We start from the raw sequence: 16,387 nt of genomic DNA, 5'->3' as shown, positions 1-16,387 counted from the left end.
ATTGCATTGTTATTGCCACTTGCTGAAGCTATTCTAGAAGTTCTATTTCTTGAGTATCATCAGTTGCCCTTTTTATGGCTGCCTTGGTGTCCTGAATCAATCTGGAGGTCGTTCTGACCTTGGAGAAGAGAGGGAAGTCCCACTGTGACAGATCTGCTGAGGGAGGTGGATGAAACATAGCACACCGATTTTATGGGACTGTCTTTCTTTTGCATGGAAGCTCACAGCAGCATTCATTCACTGACTTCGTTAGTCCACACCTCCTTATACAGTCATGAAAGGAGTCTGTCGGGACTGCATCTCAGAGTAGCAAGAATAATGACATTTATGTGTTTGAACCAAAGGGAATGTATTGAGGCTGACTAATGGCAGTGAGTCTCATCGTAATGGATGTGCTTTGTTTCAACCTTTACCCCATCTTTCCATCTACCCATGTGTTCTCAGAAAAAGAAACACTTATTCCATCATGGATATAAATAAAGCAAAGAGTTCTATATATTTACTAATATGGTTTTGTATATGACAGACATATTCCAATATTTCTGCCTTTCTTAACAGTTGAATCTATGCATGTATTTAACATGAAAAGGTGATTGACAGAGTGAAAATTATACTCCTTTTTATACTAATGGAATCAGAAAATGGTATTACTATTCTATGGCCAGGGAAAATATATATTTCCTTCTGTGCGTGAGTATGTCAATTTATTTGACCATTGTGAATAGAAGTCATACCATCATCTTCTTCTGTCCCAGAAGAGATATCTGGACGTCATGGGCAGACAGAATCTGACAGTGCCAGCCACCATCATTCTGAGAGCGGTCTCCAGCCTGCCTGAGCTGCAGCTCCCACTCTTTTTTATCTTCCTGGTCATCTATGGTCTCACAGCGGTGGGCAACCTGGGCATGATCATTCTGACCAAGCTGGATTCCCATTTACACACAGCAATGTATTTTTTTATCAGACACCTGGCTTACATGGATCTGGGTGATGCCACGGCCATTTATCCCAAAATGCTGCTAAATTTTGTTACAGGTGAAAATACCATTTCCAGTAACGCTTGTGCTGTACAGATGGCCTTCTTCATCGTGTTCATTGTCAGTGAACTTTTCATCTTGTCTGCCATGGCCTATGACCGCTACGTGGCCATCTGCAACCCTCTGCTCTACAGCAGTATCATGTCTCCGAGACTTTGCCATGTGCTGGTGGGCATTCCCTACCTCTACTGTACCACACAGGCTCTGCTCTTCACGAGTCAGATTTTTACATCGACTTTCTGTAGTAATATCCTCAGCCATTTCTACTGTGATAATATTTCTGTTTCTTTTATGCTGTGTTCAAATGGACCCAATATAGCTTCACTGATCAACCATTTTGCAATATTCAATGTGACATCCACACTTCTCGCAGTACTGTTATCCTACCTTATGATTGTCTTAGCCATATGTCGAATGCGTTCTGCAGAAGGACGGACAAAGGCTTTCTCTACATGCGCTTCTCACCTGACCGTGGTGGTCTTCTTCTATGGGACTCTTTTCTTCATGTACGTGCAGCCCAAATCTGCTCAGCCCTCTGCAATTGATATTTTGTCCTCTGTGTTCTACACGCTAGCGGTCCCCATGCTAAACCCTATGATTTATAGCATTAGAAATAAAGAAGTAAAAAGTGCCTTCCACAGGGTCTTCTGGAAGTTTAAAGGTTGAATTTCGTGTTTCTGATTGAACGTTAGGCTAGAAAACTAGGAATTCTGAGAAAGGAAATATCATTTGATGAAATAAAACTAAAATGGTATTGTCATTTGACGGTATTGCCTTATGAGAGGAATGTATTTTAGCTACATAGAAAAAATGCGCTATCCATATTTGATACATATATATATATATATATGTATATATTTGCAGTTATATCTTAATTTATATGTGCCTTTAAACTATCCATTAAATGTCATTTCTTCCCCTACATTCCCATTCCCTGGATTTTACTCAATAATTCTAAATATAGAAATTTGTATTTTTCAAATTAAAATGGCTATTGCATTCTTCATCAATAATCTGTGTTCAATTTGCATTGATAGTTGTGGTTTAGTTTTTGACACATTTCTTCTTTATCTTGTCTTTCTGTGTGTAACAAATCTCAAGCTACCGTTCCAAAGGAGAGTTTCTTTCACATATACAGCATATATATGGACCATGTATGAATTTTGTACAGCTAAATGTCTTAAAGTTCTTAAAAGCCTGCATGCAGAGCACTTTACTTCACTATCTGGAGTATGTAGAATCTTAAAGGTAGAACTACTGAGGGCAAATTTAAGCCTAGGAAATAAGTCTCCAATTGCACAAAATTTGCCCTCTGTAAATTTTAGTCCTTTGTAAGAAAATAAATCCAAACAAAGCAGAGTCCATTTACATAAAATATGCAACATTCATGATATAATAAAAAATAAGAGGTATAAATGTCCCACAATTTGAATCTTATTGAGGAAAGTCCTGAAATGAAACAGAAAAAGTAGGTAAGCATTTTAAGATAACTCTTATGGGTGTGTTTAACAACAGTCAAAGGATTTCACAGAAATATGATTGTTTTTTTTTTTTTGTTTTGTTTTTTTTATTGAGTTTATTGGTACATTTAGGGATACAGTACAGTTACATTCATTGTTGGGATCATGTACCTTTACATGGCAAGTCTTGATTCTCATTTTTTTCCCCTTACCTCTGCCCTCCCTTCACCCCCTCCTCCCCTCCCCATCTACAAACACTTTATTTTCATCTTTTCATTCTCTCACATTTTTTTCTTTTCCCTTTTTGTTCTTCCCCTACGTATCACACCTTCCCTACACCTTTAGCTCCTTTCCTCCCATTTCTAAATGTCAGTAATCTTATTAGAATCTTATGCATTGTTGCAGAATATTCACACCAGGGAAACTATTTGGTATTTACACATGTGGGACTTATTTATTTCACTTAGGAGTATATCTTCAATATGTATCCATTTTCCTATGAATGAATCTATTCTCTCGCTCTTTATGGCTGAGTAATATTCCATTTTATAGAAAAACCACAACTTCTTTATCCAGTTTCCAACGGATGGGCAAATAGGTTGTTTCCAAGATTTAGCTATTACAAACTGTGCCGCTATAAACATGGGTGCACATACTTCTCTGTGATATGATTCTTTCAGTTCTCTTGGAAAGATACCCAACAGAGGGATGGCTGGGTCAAATGGAACCTCCAGTCCAAGCTCTTTGAGGTATCTCCATATTGATTTCCATAGTGGTTGCACTAGTCTGCACTCCCACCAACAATGGAGGAGGGTTCCTTTCTCCCCACAACCCCGCCAACATTTGTTATTGTGTGATTTCTTGATAGCAGCCATTCTTTGTGGGGTGAGGTGGAATCTCAGTGTTGTTTTCATCTGCATCTCTCGAATGACCAGTGATGTGGAACATTTTTTCATATATTTTCTTGCTGCTTTCACTTCTTTGTATGAGAAATGTCTGTTCATTTCGGATGCCCATTTTTGGATCGGGTCTTTATATTTGGGGGGACTGATTGTTTTGAGTTCTTTATATATCCTTGATAATAGTCCTTTGTCTGAGGTACAGCTGGTAAAAATTTTTTCCCACATTGTAGATTGTCTCTTAGTTCTGCTAATGGTTTCTTTTGAAGTACAGAAGCTTTTTAGTAAGATGAGATCCCAGTTGTTGATTCTTTCTGCTAGTTCCCGTGCTACTGAGGATTTGTTCATAAAGTCTTTTCCTATACCAATGTCTTCCAGAGTTCTGCCTAACTTACTTTCCAGCAAGTTTAATGTTTCTGTTTTAATATTTAGATCTTTAATCCATTTGGATTTTAATTTAGTGCATGGCGAAAGATAAGGGTCTAATTTTAATCTGTGACAGGTTGATATCCAGTTTTTCCAACACCATTTATTAAAGAGGCTATCTTTCCTCCACTGAGGATGGTGAGCTCCTTTGTCGAAGATGAGGTAGCTGAGTACATCTGCATTTGTTTTTGTGTCTTCCAGTCTGTTCCATTGATCCTCAGGCCTATTTCTTTGCCAGTACCATGCTGATTTTATCACAGTGGCTTTGTAGTATAGTTTCAAATTGGGAATTGTTACACCTGGTGCCATGTGACTGTTGCCTATAATGGCTTTTGCTATTCTAGGTCTCTTGTGGTTCCAAATGAATTTTTGGATTCTTTTTTCTAGTTCTGTGAAATATAGTGTTGGAATTTCAATTGGCATTGCATTGAATGTATATAGCAGTTTCGGTAGTATGGCCATTTTCACTATGTTGATTCTTCCTACCCAGGAGCAGGGGATATCTTTCCATTTTTTTATATCCTCTTCGATTTCTTTTTTCAGAGTGCTGTAGTTTTCAGTGTAGAGATCTTTTGTTTCTTTTGTTAGATTGATTCCTAGATACTTCATTTTTTTGGATGCTATTGTAAAAGGAATTTTTTCCCTTATTTCTCTTTCTGTCTGTCTGTTATTTGTGTATAGAAAGGCTATTGATTTTTGGGTATTCACCTTGTATCCAGATACTTTACTGAATCTGTCAATTAAGTCTAGAAGTTTTTTGGTGGAGTTTTTTGGATCTTCAATGTAGAGTATCATATCATCAGCAAATAATGATAGTTTAACTTCTTCCTTTCCTATCTTTATTGCTTTAATTTCTTTCTCTTGTCTAATTGCTGTGGCTAATGTTTCCAGAACTATATTGAAGAGAAGTGGCGATAGTGGGCATCCTTGTCTTGTTCCTGATTTTAACATGAAGGTTTTCAGTTTTTGGCCATTCAATATGATGTTGGCTGATGGTTTTTCATAAATAGCCTTTATTAAATTGAGGTATAGACCATCTATTCCAATTTTTTGCAGGGTTTTTATCATGAATGGGTGTTGAATTTTATCAAATGCTTTTTCTGCATCTATTGAGAGGATCATATGGTTTTTGTCCTTGACTTTGTTAATATAATGTATTACATTCACTGACTTTCGTATGTTGAACCACCCTTGCATCTCTGGAATAAATCCGACTTGGTCATGATGGATGATCTTCTTAATAATCCTCTGTATTCTGTTTGCTAGTATCTTATTAAGGATTTTTGCATCTATATTCATTAAGGAGATTGGTCTGTAGTTCTCCTTTTTGGTTGTATCTTTCTCTGGTTTGGGAATCAGAGTGATACTTGCTTCCAGGAATGAATTTGGAAGTATAGCTTCTCTTTCAATTTCATTGAAAAGTTTGAAGAGTAATGGTAGTAGTTCTTCTCTAAATGTCTTGTAAAATTCAGCAGTGAATCCATCAGGGCCTGGGCTTTTCTTTGTTGGTAAGTTTTTAATTACATTTTCAATTTCACTGATTGTGATTGGGGTGTTTAAAATGTTTTTATCTTCTTCGTTCAACTTTGGTAATTCATAAGTATCTAGAAATCTGTCCATTTCTTCTGTGTTTTCCATTTTATTAGAGTACAGGTTCTCAAAGTAGGTGTTCATGATCCTCTGGATTTCTTTCGGATCTGTTGTGACTTCGCCTTTTTCATTCCTAATTGCATGGATCTGAGCCTTTTCTTTCCTTTTTTTGATAAGATTAGCTAAGGGTTTGTCAATTTTATTTATTCTTTCAAAAAACCAGCTCTTTGTTTCATTTATTTTTTGTATCGTTTTCTTAATTTCAATTGCATTGATTTCTGCTCGGATCTTTATAATTTCCTCTCTTGTTCGAGCTTTGGGTTTTTCTTGCTCTTGTTTTTCTAGGAGTCTAAGTTTCATCGTTAAGTTGTTTATTTGAGCCCGCTCTGTTTTCCTAGTGTGGGCATTCAATGTTATGAATTTTCCACGTAGAACTGCTTTCATTGTGTCCCAAAGATTCCTGTATGTTGTATTGGCATTCTCATTTATTTGTAAAAACTGTCTAATTTCTTCTTTAATTTCCTCTGTAATCCATTGATTGTTTAGGAGAGTGTTGTTCAGTTTCCATGTGCTTGTGAAGTTTCTATAGTTTCTTGTGCTATTGATGTCTAGTTTGATTGCACTATGATCTGATAATAAACAGGGGATGACTTCAATTTTTTTGCATTTATTTAGACCTGTTTTGTGAGCCAGTATGTGGTCTATTTTGGAGAATGATCCATGTGCAGCCGAAAAGAATGTATATTCTGGTTTTTGGGGGTGGAATACTCTATAAACATCTATTAAGTCCATGTGTTCCAAAGCTTGGTTCAGTTCTATTATTTCATTGTTGATTTTCTGCCTAGTAGATCTGTCAATTTGTGATAGTGGGGTATTTAAATCCCCCACTACAATTGTATTAGTGCTTATTTGGTTTTTCATGTTACTTAATATTTGTTTTATATAGTTGGGGGCATTTATATTTGGTGCATATATGTTTATGATTGTCAGCTCTTCCTCTTGAATTGTTCCCTTTACAAGGATGTAGTGTCCTTCTTTGTCTCTCTTAATGAGTTTTGGTTTGAAATTTACTTTATCTGAGAATAAGATTGCTACCCCTGCTTTTTTCTGGACTCCTGACGCATGGAGAATTGTTTTCCATCCTTTCACTTTCAGTCTATGGACTTCCTTTTGCACTAGGTGTGTTTCTTGTATACAACATATTGTTGGATTTTGCTTCTTAATCCATTCTGCCAATCTGTTTCTCTTGATTGGTGAATTGAGGCCATTAACATTGATGGTTACAACTGATATATTTTGACTTATTCTTGTCATGTTTTTGTCCATTTGTTGACTCTTTTTACTTTTTCTCCCATCTCCTTTTAGTTTCTTGCCTTGCCTATTTGATTTGGTCTGTTGGGCCTCATGTTATTGTGAATTTCGTTGTCCTTTTCTAGGATATTGTTTAGAATTCCTTGCAGTGCTGGTTTGGTGTTCATGAAATTTCTCAGGTGCTCTTTGTCGTGGAAGTATTTTATTTCCCCATCTATTTTGAAAGAGAGTTTTGCAGGATACAAAAGTCTAGGTTGGAGATTCTTTTCTTTTAGGACTTGGAATACCTCACTCCAGGCTCTCCTTGACCTAAGGGTTTGTGTTGAAAAGTCTGCTGTGATTCTAATGGGCTTCCCTTTGCATGTGATTTGTTTCTTTTCTCTTACTGCTTGTAGTATTTTGTTTTTCTGTTGGATTTCTGGAATCTTGATTATTATATGTCTAGGTGTAGATTTTTTTTGATCGTGGCTAGTTGGGGTTCTATATGCCTCACTTATCTGTATGTCTAATTCTTCCCTTCTGTTTGGGAAGTTTTCTGTCATTAATTCTGTGAAGAGCTTTTTTATATCATTTGTGTTTTCTCCTGTTTTTTCATGAATTCCTATCAGTCTTATGTTATTTTTCTTTGTATCGTCTAGGAGTTGTTGGATTGATTTCTCATGATCCCTTACTGTTTTTAATAGACCTCTTTTTTCACGGTCACTGACTGCTATCCTATCTTCTATATCTGAAATTCTATCTTCGCAATCTTTTATTCTGTTTCGTACACTTTCAATAGAGTTTTTAATCTCCTGGATATCTGTTTGAATCTGTTTTATGGATTCCATTTCTTTCCTCTGTTGGGCATTCATTGTTTCCATGTCTTTCTTATGCTGAGTCTTCATGGCTTCTATCACAGTCTTGAGCTCATCTATTTTTTTCTCAGTTTCTGCTCTAGAGTCTCGAATCATGACTTCTATTTTGCTCATCATCTCTCTGGCTAGCTGGGAAATTATTTCTGATTTGAATTTTTCTAGAGCCTGATTGATCAATTTTGTTACCTCCTGTGCTATGGGTCCAGGGAGTCCTGTTGGTTCACTATCAGACTTTTCATCCTCATTTGTCCTACTATTTGCTATTGGTGAACTGGATATTTGTTTTTGTGTCTTGCTTAAGTGTTTTCTCATTTTTATTTTTATTGTTGGGTTGTCCTTCTTTAATTTCTGGGTATTACTTAAATCTTCCTAATATAGTTGCGTTTTAGCTTTTGAGTTTCTAATGACTCATAGACATTCTCGTTTTCATAATATCAGAGAAAACAACTCTTTAAATCAATCACCACTCTTTGTCCCAATTGATACATTCAGCAGCCCAATAGGATCAGGCACAGCTTGCCAACTGACCACTTATGGTAGTCATTAATGTATCACCTTTAACTCATGTGAATTAGATTAATTTCAAGAAGCAGCTCATAGTATGTTTGCAGTGAATATTCTTTTCAATATGGCATCTTTACCATTTAGGATGGGGGGTTCGACTTAGAACAAGAGGATTAGATAAGTGAAAGAATTAGAGCAGGTTTGAAGTGAATCCAGAGGTTGTAGAATTACCTTACTATCTTTACAAAGCTATTAAGTTCAGGGGGGATAGAGAGAGTGCAGGAATAAGGACAGGAATATATCCCCTTAACAGTAACAGGCGCTTGCCTTCCCTTGAAGGTACAGAGCCATGAGTGAGGTAAAATGACTGGAGAAAAGAACATAAAGAGAAACCCGTCCTAAAAACAAAAAATAAAAAAAGAAGTCTGAGTTCTTCAGGAACTGGAATAAAAAGGGAGATGAGGGACACTATGGTGGAGCAAGAGACTGAGTTGGAGAGACAGGACAGAAAAAAGAAAGAAATTTTAGGGTGGAAAGAGGAAAAAAGAGACAAGAGAGAGGGAAAGAAAAAGAATTTGAAGGTCCTCTTTCAGGCTATCTCTGATCTCATATTATACCACATGCACAGTCATATGCGGAACCCAATCCCCTGGTTATAGCTAGCCAATGGCTGTTCCTCACGACTGAGACTGAACACAATCTACAAAGCCTAACTTTAGTTTCCTTACCCTCAGGGTTGAACTCCACTCCGTTCTATTACAGGTTTCCCCTGCCCTTTCTTTAAAGATGATCAAAGTTCGGAGCTCAGAAAACTACCCTTCATGGGAACCTATGCCTCTGCAGAGTTGGTCTAAGGACTGGCCCGATCAGGAGTTTTGAGAACGGGGGGGGGGGTCGTGTGGGTGTTTCAAGGGCGCCCGCGCGGCTACCTTCCTTCCTGGGTCTGTTGTCGCGCAGGCCGGGAGCTCACGCGCACGCCGCCGGGTGATCGCAGACAGGCAGGTAGGCAGGCAGCTGAAAAAAACCCCCTCTGGGGTCCTTGGGTCCTTCCTGGGTCTGTTGTCGCGCAGGCCGGGAGCTCACGCGCACGCCGCCGGGTGATCGCAGACAGGCAGGTAGGCAGGCAGCTGAAAAAAAAAATACCAGATATGTGATTGTTACAGGAAACAAATTTAAGATGAAAAAATCTAAAAATGATAATTGAAAAATGATAATGCAACATTAATTATAAATATTTATTAAATCCCTAAAACATTGGATTGTACATAGAAAATGTGAAGAACACATTCACTGCTCACGCGCACGCCGCCGGGTGATCGCAGACAGGCAGGTAGGCAGGCAGCTGAAAAAAAAAATACCAGAAATATGATTGTTACAGGAAACAAATTTAAGATGAAAAAATCTAAAAATGATAATTGAAAAATGATAATGCAACATTAATTATAAATATTTATTGAATCCCTAAAACATTGGATTGTACATAGAAAATGTGAAGATGACACATTCACAAATCACACTAGAGTCTCCCCTAAGAGAATCCCTTCAGAAACAAAACATTCACCAAAACTATTACTATAATCTCAGTAACCAGTAGAACAAAAACAAGACAAATTGTAGGTCCTATTGGGGGAATAAATGACAGAAGGCCAAAAAATTTCAGAAATTCTTTCTGAAAATAATTGCTCAAAACTTCATACCAGATATTCTGAGTGCGGTGGGGACATCTGCACCTCTAGCACTCAGGAGGCTGAAAAAGGAGAACTGTGAGAGCTCCTGGCCAACCAGGGCTACACAGTCAGCGCGCAGTCTGCCTGAGCTTTATGGGAAGGTACTGCAGAAGAAAAATAATAACATCAGAGCTATGAGATGAGTAACTTTAATTACAGTACAAAAAAGAAAATAATCCATATCTAAATAGAGGTATAGAGTAAATATGAAATCTTTTTAAAACAAACCTTATTATTGTGTTCACTAACATTCCAATTTTCATGTGGAAATGCCCCTGATTGTCCTACTTATAAAAGGAAGAGACCATGTTTCTAATATGAGAAATGGGGGACATGGTATTTAGTAGATTGTACTATGAATGTGATTGCACTAAATATGATTTAACAGTGGTGGAATCTTGGCCCATGAAATAAAATCACTGAATAGACATTGTAGTGAGGCATTGCCTCATCAAAACTGTGACCTTTTTGTCTAAAGAACACAACTGATGCCAGGGATTTAGCTCAGTGGTTCTGCCACCTGCTTCTCAAATATAAGGTCCAGAGTTCGAACCACAGTACAAAAAAAAAGGAACATAATATGTTTCTCATTCATTTAGTTATTAAGTATTCATTTCAACTTTCAGTTACTGTTCATGTGACCTCAAGAAAAGTACACAATTTATCATAATTTTGATTAGTTTTGAACTAGCTCACTTGGATGAGTTAAATGACGTATTTTATTTCAGGGCTTACTGGATATCATACTGTGAAGTATAAAAAGCATTGGGAACTGGACTACCTGATTTCAGTCCCATAGAGCCCAAGGCCAATATAACTTGCTTCAGGAACAGAAAAGTGGATTTAAAAAAACACCACTGGGTTTTTGGCTATCTGTGGGAAATTTCATAAGCACAGCACTTCTAGGACAAGATAACTTCTGCTGAGGACAAAGATATCTGGGGAGCGGGGAGGATCCATTCCCAACCCATCTTGCTCCGCATTTCTCATTACCTGTGAGTTACCAACAGACATCTACTGGCTGTCACTGTCCCATGAATAATGTACGACCCTCTACCTGCACTGCTTTTTGCTTTCTAATAAAAGTGGGTCAAGCTGGAGATTGTTGAGAATGTCCACTAGTGGCATGTCTTACTCAGGGACCCCTTGCATTCTAAATGATTGTTTCTGTCTCTTTTACCCTTCCTCATACTCTTGCCTAGACAATTGAGGATCTGACCAATTCCCTTGAAAGAAAAGGAAAAGCCCTAGAGTTCAATAATGCTGTTATTTAAAGTTTCACCGTGATGTTGCAACTGCCCCAGTTCTAGGGGAGAAGTGGTGTGAAAGTTTCCCCATTTCTGTTCTACTATTTGATTCCATGTAAGTGGATGAAAGAGTCCCTCAGCATCTCGGAAATCTCTTCATTTCTGTTGTTTGATTCTTTCCTTTACTCTTCCTGACATATTCTCACAGGGTGACATACAATGATGTCATCACAGCAAATTTTAAGTCCCTCAGTTGAATTGTGTAGAATGAACTGAACAAATTAAATACTACTCCTTAGGGAATATCACACAAAGGATAGAGAACATTAAATTCATATCCAAACAGAAAGTCAGAAACACAAAGTCAGAGTGATTTCAGAACAGGAAGACTGATCATCATTTCAAGATGAGTAAGAATTGCCTTGAGTTTTGATGCTTACCTGGATTCGGTAAGTCTCCCTTACTTTTAGATTTTGGCTACAGACAGTCATAGTCAATGACAGCTGATTTATTTAAATTCACTGCAAAATTCAGTATCTCTGTGTGAATTGACAACTCTTGGAGTATTATTTTGCTTATAGGTATAAAAATCAAAGTACTGAACAAATACCTTAAATCAATCAGGTTCGTGAGAGTTTAACATGGCATTTAGATAGTATAAATAAGAGACTTAGGAAATGTATAAAGTGCTTCACTGATCTCATCAAATAGAACTGAATAAGTGCAGGGATTCCAAGTAAAATGCAGGATACTGAGTTTGATTTGATTTTGAAAGATATGATAGATACTAATTATTTTATCATGAACCCTATTAATACATGTTATAAAAATGATCAAATGAATTCCAATGTATTTATAAACTATCATTTACTATTGTTAATGTTGTAAAGCATATAAAATTAAATCCTCTCAAATCCATGCTTTTTTTCAGCTTTAATTGAGTTTTTTGGTACATTTTAGGGATACAGTACAGTTACATTCATTGTTGGGAATTTGTACCTCTACATGACAGGTCTTGGTTCTCATTCTTTCCCCTTGTCCCTGCCCTCCTTCACCCCTTCTCCCCTCCCCTTCTAAAAACACTTTATTTCCATCTTTTAATTATCTCACATTTTTTTCTTTTCCCTTATTACCCTTCCCCTACACATCCCATCTTCCCTACACCTTTAGCTCCTTTCTTCCCATTTCTAAATGTCAGTAATCTTATTAGGATCTTCTGTATTATTGCAGATTATTCACACGAGAGAGACTATTCGATATTTACACATGTGTGACTTATTTATTTCACTTAGGAGTATATCTTCAACATGTATCCATTTTCCTATGAATGAATCTATTTTCTCGTTCTTTATGGCTGAATAATATTCCATTTTATAGAAAAACCACATCTTCTTTATCCATTTTCCAAAGGATGGGTAAATGGGCTCTTTCCAAGTTTTAGCTATTACAAACTGTGCCGCTATAAACAAGGGTGTGCATACTTCTCTGTGATATGATTCTTTTAGTTCTTTTGGAAAGATACCCAGCAGAGGGATGCCTGGGTCAAATGGAACCTCCAGTCCAAGCTCTTTGAGGTATGTCCAAACTGATTTCCATAGTGGTTGCACCAGTCTGCACTCCCACCAACAGTGGAGAAGGGTTCCTTTCTCCCCACAACCCCACCAACATTTGTTATTGTGTGATTTCTTGATAGCAGCCATTCTTTGTGGGGTGAGGTGGAATCTCAGTGTTGTTTTCATCTGCATCTCTCGAATGATCAGTGACGTGGAGCATTTTTTCATATATTTACTTGCTGCTTTTACTTCTTTGTCTGAGAAATGTCTGTTCATTTCGGATGACCATTTTTGAATCGGGTCTTTATATTTGGGGGGGCTGATTGTTTTGAGCTCTTTATATATTCTTGATAATAATCCTTTGTCTGAGGAACAGCTGGTAGAAATTTTTTCCCACATTGTAGGTTGTCTCTTAGTTCTGCTGATGGTTTCTTTGGCAGTACAGAAGCTTTTTAATAAGATGAGATCCCAGTTGTTGATTCTATCAGGTAGTTCAGGTGCTACTGAAGATTTGTTCATAAGATACAGAAATCCATGCTTTTTGACAAAAAATATTTATATGAGCAAGAATAAGTCTATATCTTATGTGTCTTACAGGCTAATTTGGTTGAGGATTCTCATTCACTGAAACGAAGCAAAACTATCCCCACACCCTGATAAATGATATGCACATATGTATTGGGGGTGAAAAAGAATTTAAGAAATTCCAGTTAACTGCAAATAAATAAGTACTCAAAACAACATGAAATGTATGAATTATTACTTTTATTATGAAATATACATATTTCCACATATAGCTGTATCTATTCTGAGAAAGCACCATTTTTCAATGATATGTGCCATTAATTTTAAACAATATAAATAGGTGCACAAATCACTAAAAAAGTCAATACCTCAATTTTTTGTTGCTTGGACACTACGAGTGCCTGTGGATGCTAATGCACCATGACTTCAACCAAATAGAAATCAGAATGCAAAGAAACACTGAGCTTAAGTGATTGCAGGTTATGTGTCATATTTGGAAGGTTTGACAAAGCACTCTTGCTTTGTGAACTCATTGTCGAAGCCCCACATCACTTTCAAGAATATGAAAACTGCACTAGATTTAATGGACTAAATATACAAGAGAAGATGAGACCAGGAAACAAAGATTATATTTAAATAAGTGCAAATTTTCACAGGTACAGGACACAGTGCCATTAATCATTTTCAAAACACTATCCTAATGGGAAGGGGAGTACAGGGTAAAGGGAGGGCAGGGACAAGGGGAGAAAATGGGAACCAAGGCCTGTCATGTAAAGGTACAAGATCCCAGTAATGAATGTAACTGTACTGCATACCTAGAATGTACCAATGAACTCAATAAAAGAAAAAGGAAAAGAAAACCACTATCCTCCATGGGGAATGAATGCACTCCATAGTTCTTGCTCCTTTCTCAAGGATTTCCTGAAGTCGTATTTCAAGAATATCTTCAGTTGCACTCTTGGGGATGCCTTCATGTCCTGAGTTACTTGAGAAGATTTTTCCTTTGAAGGTCATACTTCCAAGGTCAGACCTGGGAGAAGAGCCGGAAGTCACACAGGTACAGATTTGGGGAGTAAGTTGGATGACGCCACTGTCATATTGATTTTATAAGACTGTCTTTGATTGCATGGAAGTTGGCAGCAGCATTCATCACTTTTGGATCCCATCCCCTTAACTCGCTTGTGAGGGAGGCTGTCACAAATGAGTGTCAGAGGATCAGGAACAATGCATCTATGTGTTTGAGCAGAAAGGGAACGTGTTGAGGCTGATTAATGCCAATGTGACTTACTGTAACAGATGCTTTATTTCAACTTTTACTCTATTTCTCTAACCCTTCCTGTAAATTCAGAAAAAAATTAAAAACTATTCTATCCTATAGATGAAATAAATCCTCATGCTTATATATTTACACAGATATGGTTTTGTTAATAAAAGATCTGTTCCCAATATTGCTGTCTCATCAAGTGAAAATATTCATATATTTCAAATGGATACATCACTTAGAGAAGGAGAAAATTAAACTTTTTAAACTGTTAGGATCAGAAGAAGAAATTAGTATTAATGTAGACTGTTAGAATATATATTTCCATTCTGTGCTTTCATGTTACAATTTCACAGTTCTAAATAGAAAACATAGCATCTCTCTTGTTCTCCCCAGAAGAGATATCTGGCCCTCATGGGGAGACAGAACCTAACTGTGCGCACTGACCTCATTCTGAGTGCAGTCTCTGGCCTGCCTGAGCTGCAGCTCCCCCTTGCGTGGATCTTCCTCATCATCTACATGATTACAGCTACAGGCAACCTGGACATGATCATTCTGACCAAGCTGGATTCCCACTTACACAAACCAATGTATTTTTTTATCAGACACCTGGCTTACATTGATCTGGTTGATGCCACTGTCATTTATCCCAAAATGCTGCTGAATTTTGCTATGGGTCGAAATACCATTTCCTATCATGCTTGTGCCCTACAGATGGCCTTCTTCATTGTGTTCATTGTCAGTGAACTTTTCGTCTTGTCAGCCATGGCCTACGACCGCTACGTGGCCGTCTGCAACCCTCTGCTCTACAGCATCATCATGTCCCAGAGACGTTGCCATGTGCTGGTGGGCATTCCCTACCTCTACTGTACCACGCTGTCTCTGCTCTTTATGAGTCTGATTTTTACATCCACTTTCTGTACCAATCTTCTCAGCCATTTCTACTGTGACTGTATCCTCATGTCGCTTATGCTGTGCTCAAATGGACAAGAAATAGCAACACTGATCAATCGTTTTGCGATATTTAATTTGTCATCCTCGCTCCTGGTAGTATTGTTATCTTACCTCATGATTCTCTTAGCTGTATGTCGAATGCATTCTGCAGAAGGAAGAAAAAAGGCTTTCTCCACCTGTGCTTCTCACCTGACCGTGGTGGTGGTCTTGTACGGGACTCTTTTCTTCATGTACATGCAGCCCAAATCTGCTCAGTCCTCTGACATTGATAAACTGTCCTCTGTCTTTTACACTTTAATGATCCCCATGTAAACCCAATGATCTACAGTTTTAGGAACAGAGAAGTAAAAAATGCCTTCTACAGGGTCTTCAGGAATAAGTTTTGAGTTTGTACCTAGTGTTTTCATATGGAAAACTTGCACAATAAATAGGAGTTACTAAAAAAGACAATGTCATTTTAATAACTAAAGTTGAAAAGGTATTTCATTGACAGCATTCCTAATTGGTAAAAATACATATTTTGTTTCCATCAACAACATCCACTATAGTATAACTGTGTAGAGATTTATATTTTTGTCTATGTATTCATCCCAAGTAACCCTCAAATCTTAAATGTCAATTAAATATCATTTCCCCCCAACATTCTCTGGCTTTCCCTCAATATTGCTTCTTATGTAACTTTATCTTTCAATCAAAATGAGTATTACGCTCAACTTCAATAGTGTATATTATTCTTTTGCTTTCAATGCTGTGGTTTGGTTTTTGACACATTTCCTCTTAAACTTGTTTGTATTTTTACGTACTGAATCTTATACCATAGGTCTAAAGCAACTCTCTTGTATGTATACAGCATAGATAGGGATCTATGTGGTTTTTTTTGTTCAGTGAAATATTTTCTTAAAAGCTAGCATGTGAAGCATTTTTCTGCTATATCTAGGGCATCTAGTGGTGATATTTTATGCTTAATAGTTTTTAGGAAAATCTACCATAAAGTGTAAAGTACATAGTAATATACATATTATATATAATATATATAATA

The 16,387-nt window shown here is 37.2% G+C and overlaps 2 protein-coding genes across 2 annotated transcripts; both read left to right on the top strand.

Annotated features, from left to right (window-relative positions):
* Window positions 1-773: 773 nt before the first annotated feature.
* On the top strand, window positions 774-1,703 carry LOC104851252 (olfactory receptor 8K5). The gene has a single exon (XM_010608426.1). The coding sequence runs from the start codon at window positions 774-776 to the stop codon at window positions 1,701-1,703; it is 930 nt and encodes a 309-aa protein (XP_010606728.1).
* A 13,105-nt stretch (window positions 1,704-14,808) lies between these two features.
* On the top strand, window positions 14,809-15,660 carry LOC104851175 (olfactory receptor 8K5). The gene has a single exon (XM_010608351.1). The coding sequence runs from the start codon at window positions 14,809-14,811 to the stop codon at window positions 15,658-15,660; it is 852 nt and encodes a 283-aa protein (XP_010606653.1).
* Window positions 15,661-16,387: the final 727 nt, after the last annotated feature.

This window comes from Fukomys damarensis, unplaced genomic scaffold (genome assembly GCF_012274545.1).
Source record: "Fukomys damarensis isolate Sample0158 unplaced genomic scaffold, DMR_v1.0_HiC HiC_scaffold_27, whole genome shotgun sequence".
Taxonomy (NCBI): Eukaryota; Metazoa; Chordata; class Mammalia; order Rodentia; family Bathyergidae; genus Fukomys; species Fukomys damarensis.
The sequence above is the reverse complement of the archived record's forward strand: the minus strand, read 5'-3'. Positions and strand labels throughout refer to the sequence as shown.

Excerpts from the sequence above, each read along its gene's own strand:
- LOC104851175 (XM_010608351.1), top strand. The coding sequence starts at position 14,809 with ATGGGGAGACAGAACCTAACTGTGCGCACTGACCTCATTCTGAGTGCA.
- LOC104851252 (XM_010608426.1), top strand. The coding sequence starts at position 774 with ATGGGCAGACAGAATCTGACAGTGCCAGCCACCATCATTCTGAGAGCG.